General features: G+C 41.7%; 1 protein-coding gene across 2 annotated transcripts in view; it reads left to right on the top strand.

The window, feature by feature from the left end:
* LOC103374204 (oxysterol-binding protein-related protein 2-like) overlaps positions 1-16738 on the top strand; it is a 35930-nt gene that overhangs the window by 4408 nt on the left and 14784 nt on the right. The window contains exons 1-2 of one of the 2 annotated variants that reach the window (XM_008304250.1): positions 5812-6078; positions 13777-14138. In XM_008304250.1, coding sequence (XP_008302472.1) covers positions 14102-14138 — 37 coding nt within the window. In that variant the 5' untranslated portion in view covers positions 5812-6078; positions 13777-14101. Of the gene's footprint in view, positions 1-5811; positions 6079-13776; positions 14139-16738 lie in introns of those variants that run through there. The other variant, XM_008304249.1, reaches the window with a different exon arrangement.

Here is a 16738-nt window from a genome sequence, read left to right as displayed (position 1 = left end):
CAGTTTACAGAGGGTCCTTAAATGCCTCACATGGAGGTTACAGCAGACTTAAGCGAGGCAGTGTTGTTGTTTACTTCTCATGCCAGATTTACCCCAAACCAAATGATTTTATCTGCTTCTGCTATTTTCTCCGCATGAAGCACATATTAAACTTTATTATCACAGTCGATCATTGAATTGTGGGAATATTCCATTAACTGTGCAGCCCTACAACTCAGCTTATGTTTGTGTTTTTGTTTTGCAACCAAATCTTCCTTTCAGACTCCTGTTCCACACCCGGTCTGTTGTTTACACGTTAAACCTGCATGTCAACAAACTCCGTATCACATAAAAAAAATGAAGAACAATTTCCAGGAACCCTTAAATGGGGGTACATTATATTCTTTGTTGGCTTTATTCAAGGAAAATGACAACTGTGGGAGTTTTGTTTTTCTATAAAGCACCAAAGAAGCAGTCGAAGCACGAGCCCTGCTTCTGTGTAGCTTATGAGTCGAGTGTAAATCAGACACATACCGGCACAGCATCACGAAACGTGCTTTACTGCATTGGTTTCATATGAACTCAGGCGTGACGTTGCGTTTACGTTGAAGGGTGGACACGTCTGAGAAAAAATGCTGAGCAGGGTTTGGTGTCTGTCAGAGCAAAACGCATCCCAGCAGGTTTTGTTTCTTAGCAGGTATCACTGGAACGCGCTGACTCATGCCACGCTCGGTGCTGGTTTCTGTGTGTGTGTGTGTGTGTGTGTGTGAGAGATTGTAAGCTCAGCATCTTGCTCAGATGTGGACGCCGTTTAGTTCTCATGGGGTTTACGAGGAGTTCAAGTAGAAAGAATGTGAAGCAGACAGACTCGTTGCTTCTTGAAGTGAGCGTTACAATCCTCTGCATGCAGTTTAAGCTGAGATCTGAAATACGGCAAAAGTAACTGGAGCTCTACTGGGAGTACTGGGACTAGCTTTAGTCCACGAGCTTGATTCTGTCCGGTCCTAATTGTTTACAGAGGACTGCTGTGAAAGCTAAACTTGTAAAACTACACCACTAATTTATCATCTCAGTGCTAGTCAGACTTTTTGTTTGTGCAAATTTATGCTCAGTTGTCTTTCCTGGCTAATAATTCCTCATTCTTAAGTGTTAACTTTTAACCCTCTGAACCCCAAAAGCCACTCACAGGTTTGAAAAGTATGTAATCCTTCAAAAAATCACCAAACTGCCGCTATTTATCAGAGGCAGAAACTGTAAAAACAGGAAGAATTGGCAGATTTTTAACTTTTCTGTGCCCTTTAAACTTATTTTTTGGGGGACTATTCTCCAAATCTAAGCTTCAAATGTGATGTTTAATCAAAATGACTTTATTCAACATGTCTTGTTTAAAATATTGCCAAAATTACATGTTTGCTCTAATCAGACTCTATAAAAACAAAACAATTGTACATTCCTCGGCACAATCGTGAAGCCATTAGTGTCTCTGTTGTGGTTATGTGACAAAAAATTCAGTCTTTTGGCTGAACTGCAGAGCAGATAGAAGACGAGTGTAAAAGGTAATAGTGAAAATATCTCTAGTATGTGTGGAGTCACTGTGTTTGTTTCTACTGTTGGGCACACCTAGAAAGTGTTGTATAAGTTGATTCCAGGTTTTTACATTTTTAGCCAAATAAATAATGAAAGAAATTCAACTTTTGTTTTTTTCTTTTTTATGATTAATGGCTTTATAATCGTGGACTCTTGCAGAAATTACATTTTTGGTTTCTATCCCCTTCTTGCTATTGTTGGTGCAGAACTTGAAAAACAGACGGAAAAACGAGCCCACAGTGAGTTAATATCAGCCAGAAACTGTTCAGCTCAGAGGGTTAATGAAATAATTAGAGAGCTTCAGTCTGTTGCCAGGATGCAGTGGCTCTAAACCATAACCATCGTTGACCTTGTCATTAGTTCAGTTGCTGTGGTTACCGATGCTTGCTAAGAAACTGAAACGTTGACGTTGTTTGGATGTGTCGTTGGGCAGGACGGTGTTCTCGGTTATTGTCCTCATTCAAGGCCCAATGACTGATGTAATCTGGAGGTTGCACGAGGCTCTAGATACAAAGGGATGAAAAGCTCTGATGGAAACAGACAAGACGAGATTCTCACTTTGCTTCTCGTGAGCAGAGTTCTGCAGCTTCTGGTTCGAGCTGCACCGGTGTGTGATGTAAGGTGATTAGGCCGGCTGTGTTTTGCTGTTCCCACCTTTTTTCCATTGTGCTGAGCAGCCGCTACTGTGTCCAGCGGTGCAGGTCCTCCCTCTGCAGACCGCGATGGATGCTGTTGACGTTAGCACTTACTTTATCTAAACCGCTCCAGTCAGTGGATCGACTCGACGAGGCTGGTCTCATGATTGAAGTCGAGTAAATTTCATACTTGCGGTCACCCTCTAATAAAAAGTCGTTTGTGGGTTATTGACATTTAAACTGTGCCTCGGTCTTGTGATATGTACTTCCATTTATCTGCTCACAGGCAGCACTAATGTGTCCTATTATGGGCGATATACGGTGAGTGATGTTCTGCCGGAGCTGCCAGATAGCGCTGAAATTTACTTTATGTATTACTGCCGCACATTATGAGCAGCTTTAGTCCAGATGGTCGAGAGATTCTTCAGGGCTGGGATGAAAACAGGAAGTCCGAGACAGAAAATTAATGGTTTCTGGGACTGTTTTGTAATTTAACTGATGTTTTTTTTCCCCCTGCAGCAGTTTTTGTCTCATTATAAAATGTTATCGTCACAACCAGTCGCACTTTCACCCATACAGTAACTCCGTCTGGAATTAAAGGTTGTCACTTTCACATTTACAGACAGTCTGTAACGCTGCTGCAGCTCAAGGTGTCTTTTCTGTGTAAAGCCCAGTGTCAGGAACAAAAACACAATTAAACTCAGTTTATGTTTGCCGACCTCAGTCACGTTATTTCCTAGACGTCGAGGTACTTGAAGAACAAGGCTCTAGTTGCGTGGGACACATTTTTGGCTTTCGTTTACCTACAGCTGCTTCTACAGCGATGCAGGCTCAGATCTCCATAGCGATTTTGCTCTTCAAAGTAAGCTCCCCGGTCCTCTTTTTACTTTCTGCAGCACAAATTAGTGCACAGACAGCACTGGCTGCAGAATGCTGCTCTGTGCTGAACTCCCTCTAACACAGTGGCCTGTCTGTGCTTCTTGTTCCCACCGTTGCCTCTCAGGCTGCATTCACATCGTGCCTCCTTCTTTCAGACTGGCACAGCAAACCCTCTTCCCTTCATCCAAACCCTGATGCTCATGCTGCAACCTGAAGCCTTTACTTTGTCAAATGACAAACAGTATCTGCTGTTGGGACGTGGAAGTAAATGCATTGATAACTGGTAAAAAAAAAAGAAAAGAAAACTGCAGCATGACGTCTGGGGAATTTTGACACCTACATAATGTGTAGGAGATCTTATGAATGCAGTTTCATTGTACGGTCTGTGAACTGAACTCAGCTGATTCAGTAAACAGTCTCTTTGTCTCGTACTACTTCTCTTTTCACTGTATCTAAAGAAACATGATTTTTTTGACAAAATACAGTCGTAACTCGATAATCCGACACTAAATGTAAAACCTTCTTTTATGTCGGATATCAAGGCTGTCGGATTGTCAAGACGGAGGTCGAGATACAAGGAGGGCTTGATGCTGGAAGGATCATTTGTTGTTAATATTCATTGTTCATAGTTGTTATAATAACTAGTAGGGCTGGTCCCAATAGCACTTTGTGGTCTCTGGATATTCAGGCCCAATTAATGATAAATATTCGAATAATCGGTGCGGTTGGGGGACCCTCCACGCCGAGGGAGCGCTCCGACGGGGTGGAAGTGGCCGGAATGCACAGGCAGTATTGGCTGCTGATGCTAGTTTAGTTAGCGCTCACAGTTCTGGGAGTGGCAGATACGCTCCACCGTTACCATCCATGTTTACTTCCATAAACACTGAGCACGCTTGCTGCGTGTGACGTCGTCGTGTCCTCTTCTGCACATGCGGGACACTTTTGGGTCGTATGAAGTTCACACAGCAGATCACATACAAGTCGTATGTAACTGGAAATGTGAACGAACTCACAAAAAATCACATTTTACAAAAAAAATCCTCATTGAGCATTAAGTCCTGCAGTGTGAACGTAGCCAATCTGTGGGATTGTACAGTCAGATAATACGCCGTCATCCTGATTGGTGACATTAAATGTCATGTCAGATAGCAAGGTTTAGGATTGTTAAGGGTCGATTATCGAGTCACGACTGTACGTGTTTTTGCACATGAGACAACAGCTAAAAGTTGTACCGGTGTACTGTTGTGTGAGTCGTGTTTTCACAATACAACAATTGTGACTTCAGTACGATACCTGCCTGAACATGTTGGTACTGAAACAAAACCACAACAAAAGCCTAGTAAGTAGTGGTGAAATGTACGACAGAGCAAGGAGCTTAATTCATGTTTTGTTTTTTTTTTTAAATTGGGGGGAAAAACACAAAGATATTTAGAATTATTGTACTGTAGTGTGTTTATACATTTGATTATCGGAGCAGAACCTGAGAAACTCCTCATTAAGATCAGCTCTTCATGTTTCCACCTGCTGCTTTTAAAGGAGATAAGCGTGAGCGCTACTTTCACCTTTTCGGCAGGAGTTCAGATCATGTAGAACTGATGTTGTCAATCTGCATTACTGTAAACCTTGTTTAGAATTTTAGTGGCTTGCGGTAACGTGAGTTAATTTTACCAGTGTGAACGCTTCATTTGCATATAGAGATGTCTGCCACATTAGTGAGTTAGCTGAAAAACTAAGCAGTTATCATTGTCATTAACTGCCTTGTCGAACTTTAATGACAAAAAAACGAGTGTTTGCCACAAAAACGTCACACTTAATTTGACTTATATTTGAGGACATGATGTCTATCAGTTATCTGTCTCAGTTGCTAACCTGCTGCTGTTTGAATCCATGTTTGTCAGCGAGATGCTTTGCCAGGTTGGATGTCTTGACTCCCTCATTTTGGTTTAAAACATTAAACTTTAACAGACACAAGCTCACCCTGACTGACAGCTATAAGCAAAATAATGCAATACGTTTGCTTTGTGCTTCTTGTTCACTTGTTCTTGCAGCGATATCTCTTGTTTTTTCTTGCTCTCGATGCCTCCAGGAAACACAAGGTCTATCAAACATAACACAGATGCTAACAAATTGGTGACTACTGTGGCTTTTAGTGGCAGGATGTTGCGATACCTGTCTAGTGTTGGTATATTGTGTGACGCTATGTGTCGTGTTTGGTAAAGACAGGCAGAGACTTAAACTTGGAGGGAGGACACCTGCTTCCAAAGTTCCCACAATTCATCGAGTTTTTCTTCTTTATGTGCTCAAAAAAGCCACTTAGCAAATAAAGCTTAGCTAGCATGCCCATCACTTTTGCTAGTCGAAGGTGTGACGAGCCTCGTTTCTACCCAGTGTCTCATTATTGTGACAAAAGACAACCGGCTTGTTTAGGTCTCACTGAACACTGTGTGTAATTGTTGTCGTCTTAAGGCCTGTGTTGGAAATGTCAGTGATTAACAGACCTAAAGTGCAGAAAAAGTGCAAAGGATCAGCTGTCCATTCTGAGAAGCCGCCGGTGTGGCCGGGCAGGATTCTGTTCAGATGAGACACGCATCACGCATCACCACTCCTTCAATTGTTCCGCTCCATTAGGTGCTTTTCCTTTTCTTCGTTCTATACTTTCCATTTTGTTGTTGATTATATTGGAGATCAGTACAGGTTGTTTCATAGTTTGCGATGTTCATCTCATTGTGTGTGTGTGTGTGCGATATTAACTTGTGGTATGCGTTTCACGGCGTGCAGAGGTGTGTCACCTGTTGAGGCAGGTGTGTGCAAAGAGAAAGATAGAGGTGTGTGTGTGTTTGCGGTATCAGTACTGGGCTCTGTCTCGCATGGCAACAGCTCTCGTCGCTTTTAGTCCTTTCGCCTCGTCTCTTCTTCCTTTTTCGTCCCATTGGATTTGGATGTTTTTGGCAACTCTCGGAGGACAGCGGACGTCGGTAGGCTTGTGAATGGAGCTTTGGTAGGTTTCAGATAATTGGCAACAAACACAGGACAAAATATCATTAACAAAATGCTCTTGTATTGTCGCATTTACTTCAGATTGTGGCCTTTCCTGTTGGGCTGTTGTCAACTGGAGCTTGGTCATCATAACAATTATTATTATTATCCCGTTATTCTATTATATATTCTAAATATTTCATGATGTTTTGTGTTGTTTTGGACTGAACTCGCCAATGATACGGGCTTTATTATTGTGTGGAAATACTTCTGCTCCTTTTAAGATAAGATAAACTTTATTGATCCCTTATGGGGGATGTTTACAACACTGACTTTACATGAGACTAGCATGATGATTGGAAAAGTTTATGGTTTTTCTTTCATTCTTGGCCAAAAAAACCCAACAAAAAGCAGGTTTATGAATGCTGTTTCAGGTGATGAGGCATAGCATGTATTTGCACTTGATATTTTTAATGTAAAAGAAGGTTAAACTTTATTAACAAGTGTGAGATTTTACAGTAAATGCATGTTATGCAGGAGTCCCTAAGTTATTAAAAGAAAAGTTCTGGTCCTAAACTTGCTATCTACTCTTACATACATGAGTTTCTTTGTGTTTTGTGTAACCATTGGACTAATACAGCATCAGGTTATTGGCGATAGGCTGCTGTCCAAGTATGGAGCGGTGTGGTTGCGGTGCTCGTATGGTGCCATGTCAGTCACGGTTACGTAACGGCTCGCAGGCGCTGAGGACACAGCGACTGATATGATCTGAGAGCCTGTTTCAGCCAATCACAGCGCTGGTCCTCTTTGTCTCCGTCTGTGGGTGTGTGTGTGTTAATCTACTTTCTGCACAGTTATTGAAAAAGTGAGTTTATTAAAGACACAAGATATGAGTATAGATCAAAACCTGCAATTTGGGGCAAAGCAGGTTTTAGCTTGTACCAACAAAAATCAGTCAAACTTATTAGAAGGATTTAGTTTCCCTTTCATCTGGAGTTGTTGATGCTGCTTTGAGATGCAAAGACACGTTTGTTCTACCAATCATGGATAAATTAGCTAAACAATAAAAGATCAGGGCATTCATCAGAGTAACGGAGCTTTAGCCAAGATTAATTCCCAGATATTTCACTCACTCTCAGTCCCTGTTTCTTTTCAGGCGTACAAATGTAATCACTGCAGCCCTCATGTTCAGTCCCAAACTGCTCAAAGCAGCAGAATCTGTTCAACGTCTCAGAAGGCCAGCTCCAGCCCGAGGGCAGCGGCTCAACCAGCGCCTGTCATACGCTCTCTCAAGTGTCGCCTCATAATTGAAAGGAATTTTCTTATGAGCTGGATGGCTTCTTTATCCTCCTTTGCACGCCAACCTTTGGAGATGTATCTGCTTTTAAAGGGTGTGAACAAAGAGCGGTCTAAAATGTAAGTCAGTGGTTGTTGTTGTCTTCAGTGCAGAGACTTGGTGTCAGCAATATGACGCTTTCTGTCGCTAAATACAGAATAAGAGTTGTCGAGTAGCTCCCAGGCTTGGTTTTGGCTCATGGCTGGAAGCATTATGTTATGAGATTAGCTTTAAACTGGCTTTAATGCAGTCAGACCGATTGTTGGCTGAATAAGGAGGAACTTAGTTGTTTAATTGTAGACAGTAAGCAGGGCCTCACCACAACAACAGACTTCCATACCAGGAAGTGTTGGGTAAATTCTTCCCTCAAGCAGGCAGTTGCCCTGATTTTTGAAGTTGGCAATAATAGTTAACTGTGATGTGTCCTGGGCAAAGTGCATCATAAACTGTAGATATATACCACTTTTTTTTTGGCCTTTATTTGATAGTGCAGTCGAGAGAGCGAGAGAGAGACAGGAAAGTGGGGAGAAGAATGGGGAAAGGACCTGCAGAAAAGGGCCATGAGCGGGATTCAAACTCCCTGCGTCGGGGATTATAGCCCCTGTACATGGGACACCAGCTCAACCAGGTGAGCTATAGCGGCGCCCCATGAATTTTAGTTATGATATTTAAGTGCTAATACGTAGAGCTGGGCCTTATCATACCGGTGTAATGGTAGGGAATGACATGAAATTGAAATATCGTGATAAAATTTGAGTGAGACGTGCCGTGCCGTTGTTTTCGTCCAGTCTAATGCGTATGGAGCGAGAAGCATGGTGGCGACCGAGGAGGAGAGCGAATGCATCGACCGACGCAGTAGGGCTGGACCCGAATATCAGAATATTCAGTCGTTGTGGTGGTGTCCGCATAGAAATTTTGAGATCCGAATAATCCCCGCCACCTGCCGCTGCAACCACCCAATGGTGGAAACAGAACTGTGACCGCTATCCTAAACTGGCATCAGCAGCCAAGTACTGCCTGTGCATCCCACCCACTTCCATCCCATCAGTCCGAATTTTCACCCCCCATGCCAGGTTATTGCAGAAAATCAAAAAGGCAGTTTTGTTATTGATGACTCTGTTATATCAACTTTCTCACTGTGTTGTTTAATTAACTTCATCATCTTAGACACTCAGTGAGCAGGAGCACATCTAGGCAGATGTTAATGCTTCATATCTCAGATCCTAAAAAATGAAAAGGGAGTTTCAGCAAAGCGTAGACATTCTTGGTCTGAATGGATCCTCAGTAGCAGCAGTAGGGCTGCAGAATGTGGCCTAAGTGATGAGAAAATGACTAACCTGTAATAACTCATGCAAATCAAGGCTTCAGCCATGTTTTCTCTGTTCATAGTTATACAGGTAGACAGGCCTGGTGTTATATCTGTAGTCTCTATTTTTAAGGCTGGTTTTTATTCAGTGAGGAGGATCCAGTACACTTTTTTTGGGACTTATTTTGCCTTTATTTGATGAAGGCCGCTGCGTCGGGGACTACAGCCCCTGTACATGGGTCGCCGTCTTATCTGATTGAGCTACCGGGGCTCCCCTTGGATCTAGTACACTTTGACCTGCAGTTTTGGTTCAGAAGATATAGTTTGAGCTCTTAAAGGGACTTCAGAGATTTTCAGTAATGTCTTGTCACAAATAAGTGGCTTTCAGTTGAACTTTACACCCCAGCCTGGTCTGACACAACAGTTTAAAGGTGAGACTTTCTGCAGAAAAGTAAAATGTGGCTGCTTTTTACTTTAGAAGTCATGTAAATGAACATGTCTTGCCTTGACCTCTGGCTTTAGAGAGTCTTGCGATGGTTATCGATCATTGATAGAACTCAGAGTGCTGCAGCACCGATGCACAGAAATATGTGTGATAAAGGTTATCACAACTTGTAGACTCGACTACCAGCTCACCCTTTAGCAACAGGCAGTAGTTTGGGAAAGACGTCTCTCTGTGTTCACATTGTTGAGTTGCACAAGTTTAATCGTTCAGTTTATTCCCATTGGGGTTCAAAAATGTCCTGCTGAGGTATCTGGAGCTTTAGGAGTGGCCTGGTTTATGTGACACACAGGAAATATCAGGCTTTGTAGTGCAGATCTCATGTTGGATACTGAAATCAGTCAACTCCCTTTTGCAATGGAATCAGTTTGTTGTGTAAACTGGTTCGTATTAATGCTTGTAATGTAGGTTTATGGTCTGTTTCATCAAGACTTTGTTAGAACCAGCCTGGGTTAGACAGTGAATGAGCTGCTGGAACAACTGAATACCAGATTGTCATCTGTTCTGTCCACCTTATCGATCATGAAGGCCAAAGTTCATTTGTGTGCTGAAGGCGTTAACTATCTCTGGCAAAGGTGAAATCTGTCCACTGTGGAGGAAAAGGCAGAGTTAAGGGGGAAAGCTTCAGCAGGCCACCATCAGAAGTGAACAACTGTATGAAACCAGATGTTTCCTTTGGGATTTAAATGCTCCACTGGTAGGTAAAGATTTAGTTGACAGCAGTGGATCATTCAGCCTTAAGACTGTATATTACCTTCACCAAGCGCCTGTTTTTTCTTTAGGGAATAGAGACATTTTGAATAGATTAGCAGATGTTAAATAAACAGTCGTTCTATAAATTGTAGCTGTAGTTAACATCCTACACTTCAATTAGAAACAACTAAAAGAGAAAAGAGATTAACCTGAAAACTACTAGTTAATCAACTGAGTCTGGGAAACACTTGATAATTATCGGAGGGGATGATACTGCACTGGAGTGTAGATTAAAGTAGATGGATTGTAAAGATGCTCAGCCACAGTTCTGTCAAGATATAAACTTCTGTTTGGTTTTGTCACCGTCCTACTAGGGGTTGCATAAATATGCATGCAAAGTATGTGCAGTATGTAAACAGTCCAGCAGCTGTGATGAGACGGAAGCAGTTGAAACTTCTGTTTCTGCAAAAGCTAAATGCATGTTACACGCTTTGCTATTTTGCATTCAAATGGTTGAGGTGAGCTATTGTCAGTGTGGAGTCTCATCAGAATGAAAAATCTGTACAATTTTCAGTGTTTGCTGATTGAAAATAGTTTAAAATTAACTGCTTAAAGAATGAGTAATTTCACCACAATTATGGCTGCTATTCTTTAAACAGTTTTTTGGTAAAACTAAACCATGTAATGGGTAACAGTACTGATACCAAAATTATACACAGTCGTGACTCGATAATCCGACACTAAATGTAAAACTTTCTTTTATGTCGGATAGCAAGGCTGTTGGATTGTCAAGACGGAGGTCGAGATTGTGCATGCTCCGGCCACTTCCACCCCATCGGAGTGCACCCTCGGGGTGGAAGTGGCTGGAATGCACAGGCAGTACTTCGCTGCTGATGCTAGTTTAGTTAGCGGTCACACTTCTGTTTCCACCATTGGTGGTGGTGGTGGCGGTGGCGATGGAGTGGCAGATACGCTCCACCGTTACCATCCATGTTCAATTCCGCAAACAATGAGCACGCTCACTGCGTGTGACATCGTCGTGTCCTCTTCTGCGCATGCGGGACACTTTTGGGTCTTATGAAGTTCACACAGCAGATCACATACGAACGAACTCGCAAAAAATCGGATTTCACAAAAAATCTGAATTGAGCATTAAGTCCTGCAGTCTGAACGTAGCCAATCTGTCAGTCAGATAATACGTTCGTTGTCCGATTGTTAAGGGTCGGATTATCGAGTCTCGACTGTATTTTTTCTAATTAGTTAAGAGAATATGAATACATCTTAAACTTTCCTTTAGTTAAAAAAATGAGCCCAGCCACTCAATGCAACTCAGTTAAGTAACTGACAAATATCTTAATAGCAAATAATAATATCCGATTAACTTCTCAGATATGAAACCTTAATGCTTTTTTTTGTCCCACATTTTAGTGAACTAAATATATATGGATTGTGTTACAGAAACGTTTCAGTAAGTACTACATCTCAATGAAAATGGTTGACTTTTTTGATACATGATATGAACTGTGGTCAAAAGATTTCAGCAAGTTGATGTCAGATATTTGTAGATAAATTGTGCAAAATTCCCACAGGTAGTAATTTCTGCTAAAAGGAGCCACTTACTCACTTTTGTACACATCACATCTATTGATATTTTTGTTGAACAAATTGTTAAACAAACTAATTTTCCTTGTGGTGCAGTTCAAGCATATCCCCTTTTATTTTTTGCCAATAGGATCATATGTTTGATTATCCAGATATGCCCTCAAAGCCAGCATACTTTTTAACATCTGTATTTGATTTCCTCGATGACTGATGTTTAGAGCCCATGTGTAACTGAACGTCAGGTATATAAAGCACTGGGTTTCGGCCTTATTGTGTGTTAAAGACAAGGCTCTGTTGTGTGAAGGTGTCTGACCGACCGCTGAGCTCCTGCTGCAAACAATGAGTCAGCTTCTAAGTCAGCGTTTGTCCTATTTGCCATGTGGGCTGTGTCATGTCGAAGGAAATGTTTCACAGGAGTTTAGTCTCCTTGTAGTTGTGCTAAAATCGTCCATATGGGTTCTAGTCAAACAGAGAATAGCTGATAGGAACTGTTGAACGTTTGAATCAACAGAAAAATGTGATCCACTGCCAGCACAGTGGAACAATTTGACTTTTATTGGTGACTAATTTACACGTTTATTGACCCGTTAGCCTCGCTCATGTGCTGTATACTTTGTGGGGTTTTAAATTCTAATTGCTGTATGAAAGCTTAACTGTTCGGCTCGTTAGTTCAGTTTGTTCACTGCCTCAGTCGATAATTAAACTAAACCTTCTACTCGTCGTTACTCAGTGACTGTTTCCAACTCCTAGTTCCAAGCGTGTTGAAATTTTAACTTGCTAGTTTTGAATTTTGGGGGTTTAAAGTTCATTTTGGGAAGTTCAAACTCTGCTGAGCTCATGCACCAAACAGAGGGATAACAAAAGACCCAGAATGCCTGTGACAGTGGTGGCCCGATTACGTAACTACTGGACTAGAAAACTCTCTGTTTGCACTCACTGGGCCATGATGGACAACACTGTCGCTCTGACGGACTAAGCAGATTTTCAGCTGGTCGCCTAGATAGCCGAGAATGACGGTGAGCTTTTGTGTCGCCTCAAGTTTTACTGCTGGTGACCGAGGAGGTTAAAAAGCATCACAGTGGTCCGTCACACACAATGTTCTTAGCATGTTGGTTTTGTTTGAGAAGGTTTTCGCAGGAATTTTGCAGCAGAAATAAAAGAAAATGTGTTAAAGTTAGAATTATGTGTCGTAAGTAGTTGGTATGTAATGCAGACTTTAATTAGCTTGCCATGGCAAACATATTTAGTGAGCCCAGTATTACCTTTACCGTCCTCAGTTTAAGAACAATCACAGCTTTGTTTTGATGTTTTTTTGATGTTGTCTCCAAATCTCAGTCTTGACTTGACTTAGTTTCAAGGACGTCTAGTTTCATTTGTTCTTGATCCAATCTTAGTAATTTCATGTTTAGTATATACCATTTTCCTGGATAATACACACTTTAAATGTTGTAGATTATCTCAAATCAAATCAGGTTTATTGTCATGTTGCTGTACACCGTAGTACAGGCAAGACGAGAGAGAGCGTTTCTTCAGGAACATTTATCGTAGCTCGTCCAGCTTGTTGTGGAGGGAGCGGACATTGGAGAGTAGGAGGACGGTCTTGCTGGTCTGGAGGGGTTAGCCTTTAGCCTAGCATGGATCCCGGCTCTCTTCCTCCTCCTTTGCTTACATTCGCACTGTTCGCGCTTCCGTCTCTCTCGGGTAACTGCTGACGTAGTCTCCGATCGGACTCCGTGTTGGTGTAGTTTGTCCACATCACAGCCGATCGCCACAGTTCCAGCGATGTTCACTGTCCTGACGCCCAGCAAAGTCTCGTGGCCACAAGTTTTGCAGATTAAACATCTGAGATAGACAAGACACAGAAAATGTTCACTTTCGTTGTCTCCTGAAGGGGGCGCTGCGTCTATCTGCACCGCCATCACCATGGCAACGGTCTGTAGTACCCGGTGGAGCCTTTTACTGTTAACTACTGTAGTGACCTGTGGAAGCAGGCTTTCCTCTACTGGCAAGTTGAGAGCATTGTGGGGAGTTAAGCTTGGAAAAGGGCACCATGACAAAGTCTTCTGTTCGGCTTCATGACCTCTGACCAACATACTGATTGAAGCTGCCATCAATCAGGGCATTGTGCTGCATTCCAGTGTGTGATGGCGGCTTTTATCTGATAAAAAGTTATCAGTTAATCTCTTCTTTATTGAAAGTGCTGTGCCTGCTTAGTTTGGCTAATAACAAAAAAACCTCAGAACATTGTTTGTAATATTTTTTTTGTCTTCTGTCTCCACAGATCACTAATTCACCAACGACGACGCCACAGAAACCAAACTCTGAAGTCACATCAGCTGTCCATTAACTAAGCAGCCCATTCGCTGATTGACATCTCATGGTGTCATTCTTCTGTAGTCGAACCATCTGCTAAAAACAAAATCAGCGTGAACCTGAGTTTGGGACGTTGTCTTGGTATTGACCGAACATTGCGGTGGTGATACTCCAGAGGGACCTCGACCTACAGGCCTCCCTCCAGAGGAACTCGGTGGGACCACCACCAAAAGGAACATGTGCTAGAAGTTGAACATCTGTCCTGAACGACCGGTCAGCTTTGACTCTAGAAGATGAGCAATGAGGATGAGTTCTACGACGCCGTCACAGGTGAGCTTATTGGTCCTCACCTTCACATCCTGATTTCTTGGCTTCCAACAAAAGACGATTTGCAGATGGTCTGATAATCATTCTCAAGAAAATGAAACAGTTGCAGCATTTTGTCTCTGTCAGTGCCGTGGTTTCCATATTTTTTACGACAACTGCTAGTTTTTCTGTACTAGTTCAAAAATGGTCTTCATTAGTGGTTCTCAAACTGGGGGTCGGGACCCCAATGGGGGTCCCAAGATAATTTCAGGGGGTTGCCAGATCATTGTAAAAAAAATAAATAAATAAAAAAGTAAAGCCTACATTTATCAAAATAAATGTGTATCAGGGCTGTCAAAATTAAAAGTGTTTACTTCTTCCCACTCCTTTTTTGAACTTGTTAATATTCTGATTTGATTATGCGACATTATTGTTCTTTTTTGCTCTTTTTTAAAAATTATTTTCTTTTGTTTTTATATTTTTTTCCCTTTTGTTTGTTTGAAATAAATTCAATTAATTCAAAAGAAAATTAACATGTTAATGTAAAGAGATTAATCCATGGAATAAACACAATTTTTAACTCATTAACGCATGAACAACAGGATTATTACTCATGATATAAAAAAATTCAAACTGGGGGGTCATGAACACAAACGGATGCTATCTTGGGGGTCGTGGCTCAAAAAGTTTGAGAACCGCTGAATTAGAAAGACAAATCAGTAAACATAAAGGTAGCCGCTGTTGTCATTATCGGGTCATCTGGTAACTATAATCATTTGGTTTATAAGATACCAGACACACATGCAGTGCCGTTAAATTGCCTGTTTTGTTCAAACGGTCTAAAACTCACTGAATTTACTCTTACAAAAATTAGAAGAGCAGCAAATTGTCACAAGCTGGCGCAGGACGTTTTTTTGAATGTTTTATTTTTCCAGAGATGCGCAGCCTGAATATTGATAATCTAAAGTCACTGCTAATTGGCTGCTTTATTATAGCAGGAAACTCAACACAATGCCGTCATTTCACAGACCAACAGGCTACAAGAGGCTGTCAGTCCTCCACACATGCTCTGTTATTGTCTGTCATAGAGGGATAATAGCATCCAGTGCAATCTAATCTGCCTTCGCTGATGATTGCTTCAATAATTCAGAGGTCGGCCGTCTTGCAGTCATGATCGGTGCTGTCGCCAACACAGAGTGCGTGGTTCATGCCTAAATGTATGGTCTTTTAAAAAGTAAAGAAGAAAAGTCTGGTAAATGTTTTTACATTATGTCCTCAATTAGAATTTAAGACTTTTAGAGACAGAGAAGGAACAGAGTGGGCTGGTGTTCTTTGGGTTGTTAAGACGCCCAAATACAGCGTTTATTTATCTTATCTTGACAAAGGAAGCCCCCTGAATTCTACTATTACTTTACTTTAACCTAATTCGTGTCAAGGGGTTTTAGATTTCTGCGTCTCTGGAGAGATCAGACAATAATCCTCCAAGTCGACACCCATGAGATGCCATGCGTCCTACTGTTACAGCCACCATGAGTCACCATCGTATCTATGCATTAGCTAATTACAAAAGGCGCTTTGACTCACCAGGATGTTTGCTGGCGAGTCTCGTCGTGAGCACTTACGGGGTTTGGCGTGAGGGACTTGACTCGTTCTGAGAAGTGCCACGAATGCTGGGATGTGATCTTGATAATGAGAGTCAAGTAAAGCAGACATTATCACGAGCATTTCACTGCGGTATAAAAATGACGTTCACTTGCTTGATCGTTCATGTTTGGTTGACAGGCAGCAGGGTGTCGTTGGGTCAGGTATTTTTTGCGTTATGTTGGCGCACCGTCTTCGTGGTGTCATTATTAAGATGACTTTTGCGAGTTGCTCTTTCCATGCTGGTAGACATAAAAGATCTGTGTGTGTTAGTGTGTGTGTGTGTGTGTGTCTGCCTGTCTTTGTGTCATTATTATGATCATCTTACTAATCTGAGACAGACGCAAAGCAGGACTGATGCATTATACATCAGTGCATTAACTGTGACCGGCATCGGGTGGCATCCAGCTCGACCTCCGCATCTTTTTTTTTTTTTTTTTCTCATTGGACTTGTAGATAATTATAGTTTCATAAAATATATCAATGCTTTGCCTGGTGATCATTTTTTTACCCCCAAAATTAATATCGATCCCGAAGCTGTAATTGAAAAGTGTTGAGGTTTTTAGACAGCATGAATAAACTTGTATTTGTATTTTTATTTATCAGAGGCCTGCTCTTAGGTTGCATTGTTGGCTTTTCCAAACCTGCTGCGTATATTCTAAATGTATGTTTTTTTTAAAAGAGTATTTCCATTTTCACCATGTTCACATCAAAGTCTCAAGTTCCACCTTCAACAGGAGGCTCCGGCTTCATGATTTCAAATTATTGTGAAAGACTTCTACGTTGCATTGAAATAACTTTTTAATTGTGACTTCTTTGTTATGAAGAGCATCCACACCTGAATGCTGACAGCTGAGAAGGTGTATTTGTTGACACTTTAGTCTATTTTAAGCTGCTGTTAAGGCCCCACCCGGAGTTCTCCACGACTCCACCCTGCAGCATTCAATTGTTGTGGGAGCAGCTACGTTACAGGAGACTTACTG

Source organism: Stegastes partitus, unplaced genomic scaffold (assembly GCF_000690725.1).
Source record: "Stegastes partitus isolate 25-593 unplaced genomic scaffold, Stegastes_partitus-1.0.2 Scaffold2177, whole genome shotgun sequence".
Taxonomy (NCBI): Eukaryota; Metazoa; Chordata; class Actinopteri; family Pomacentridae; genus Stegastes; species Stegastes partitus.
This window is presented reverse-complemented; position numbering and strand designations above follow the sequence as displayed.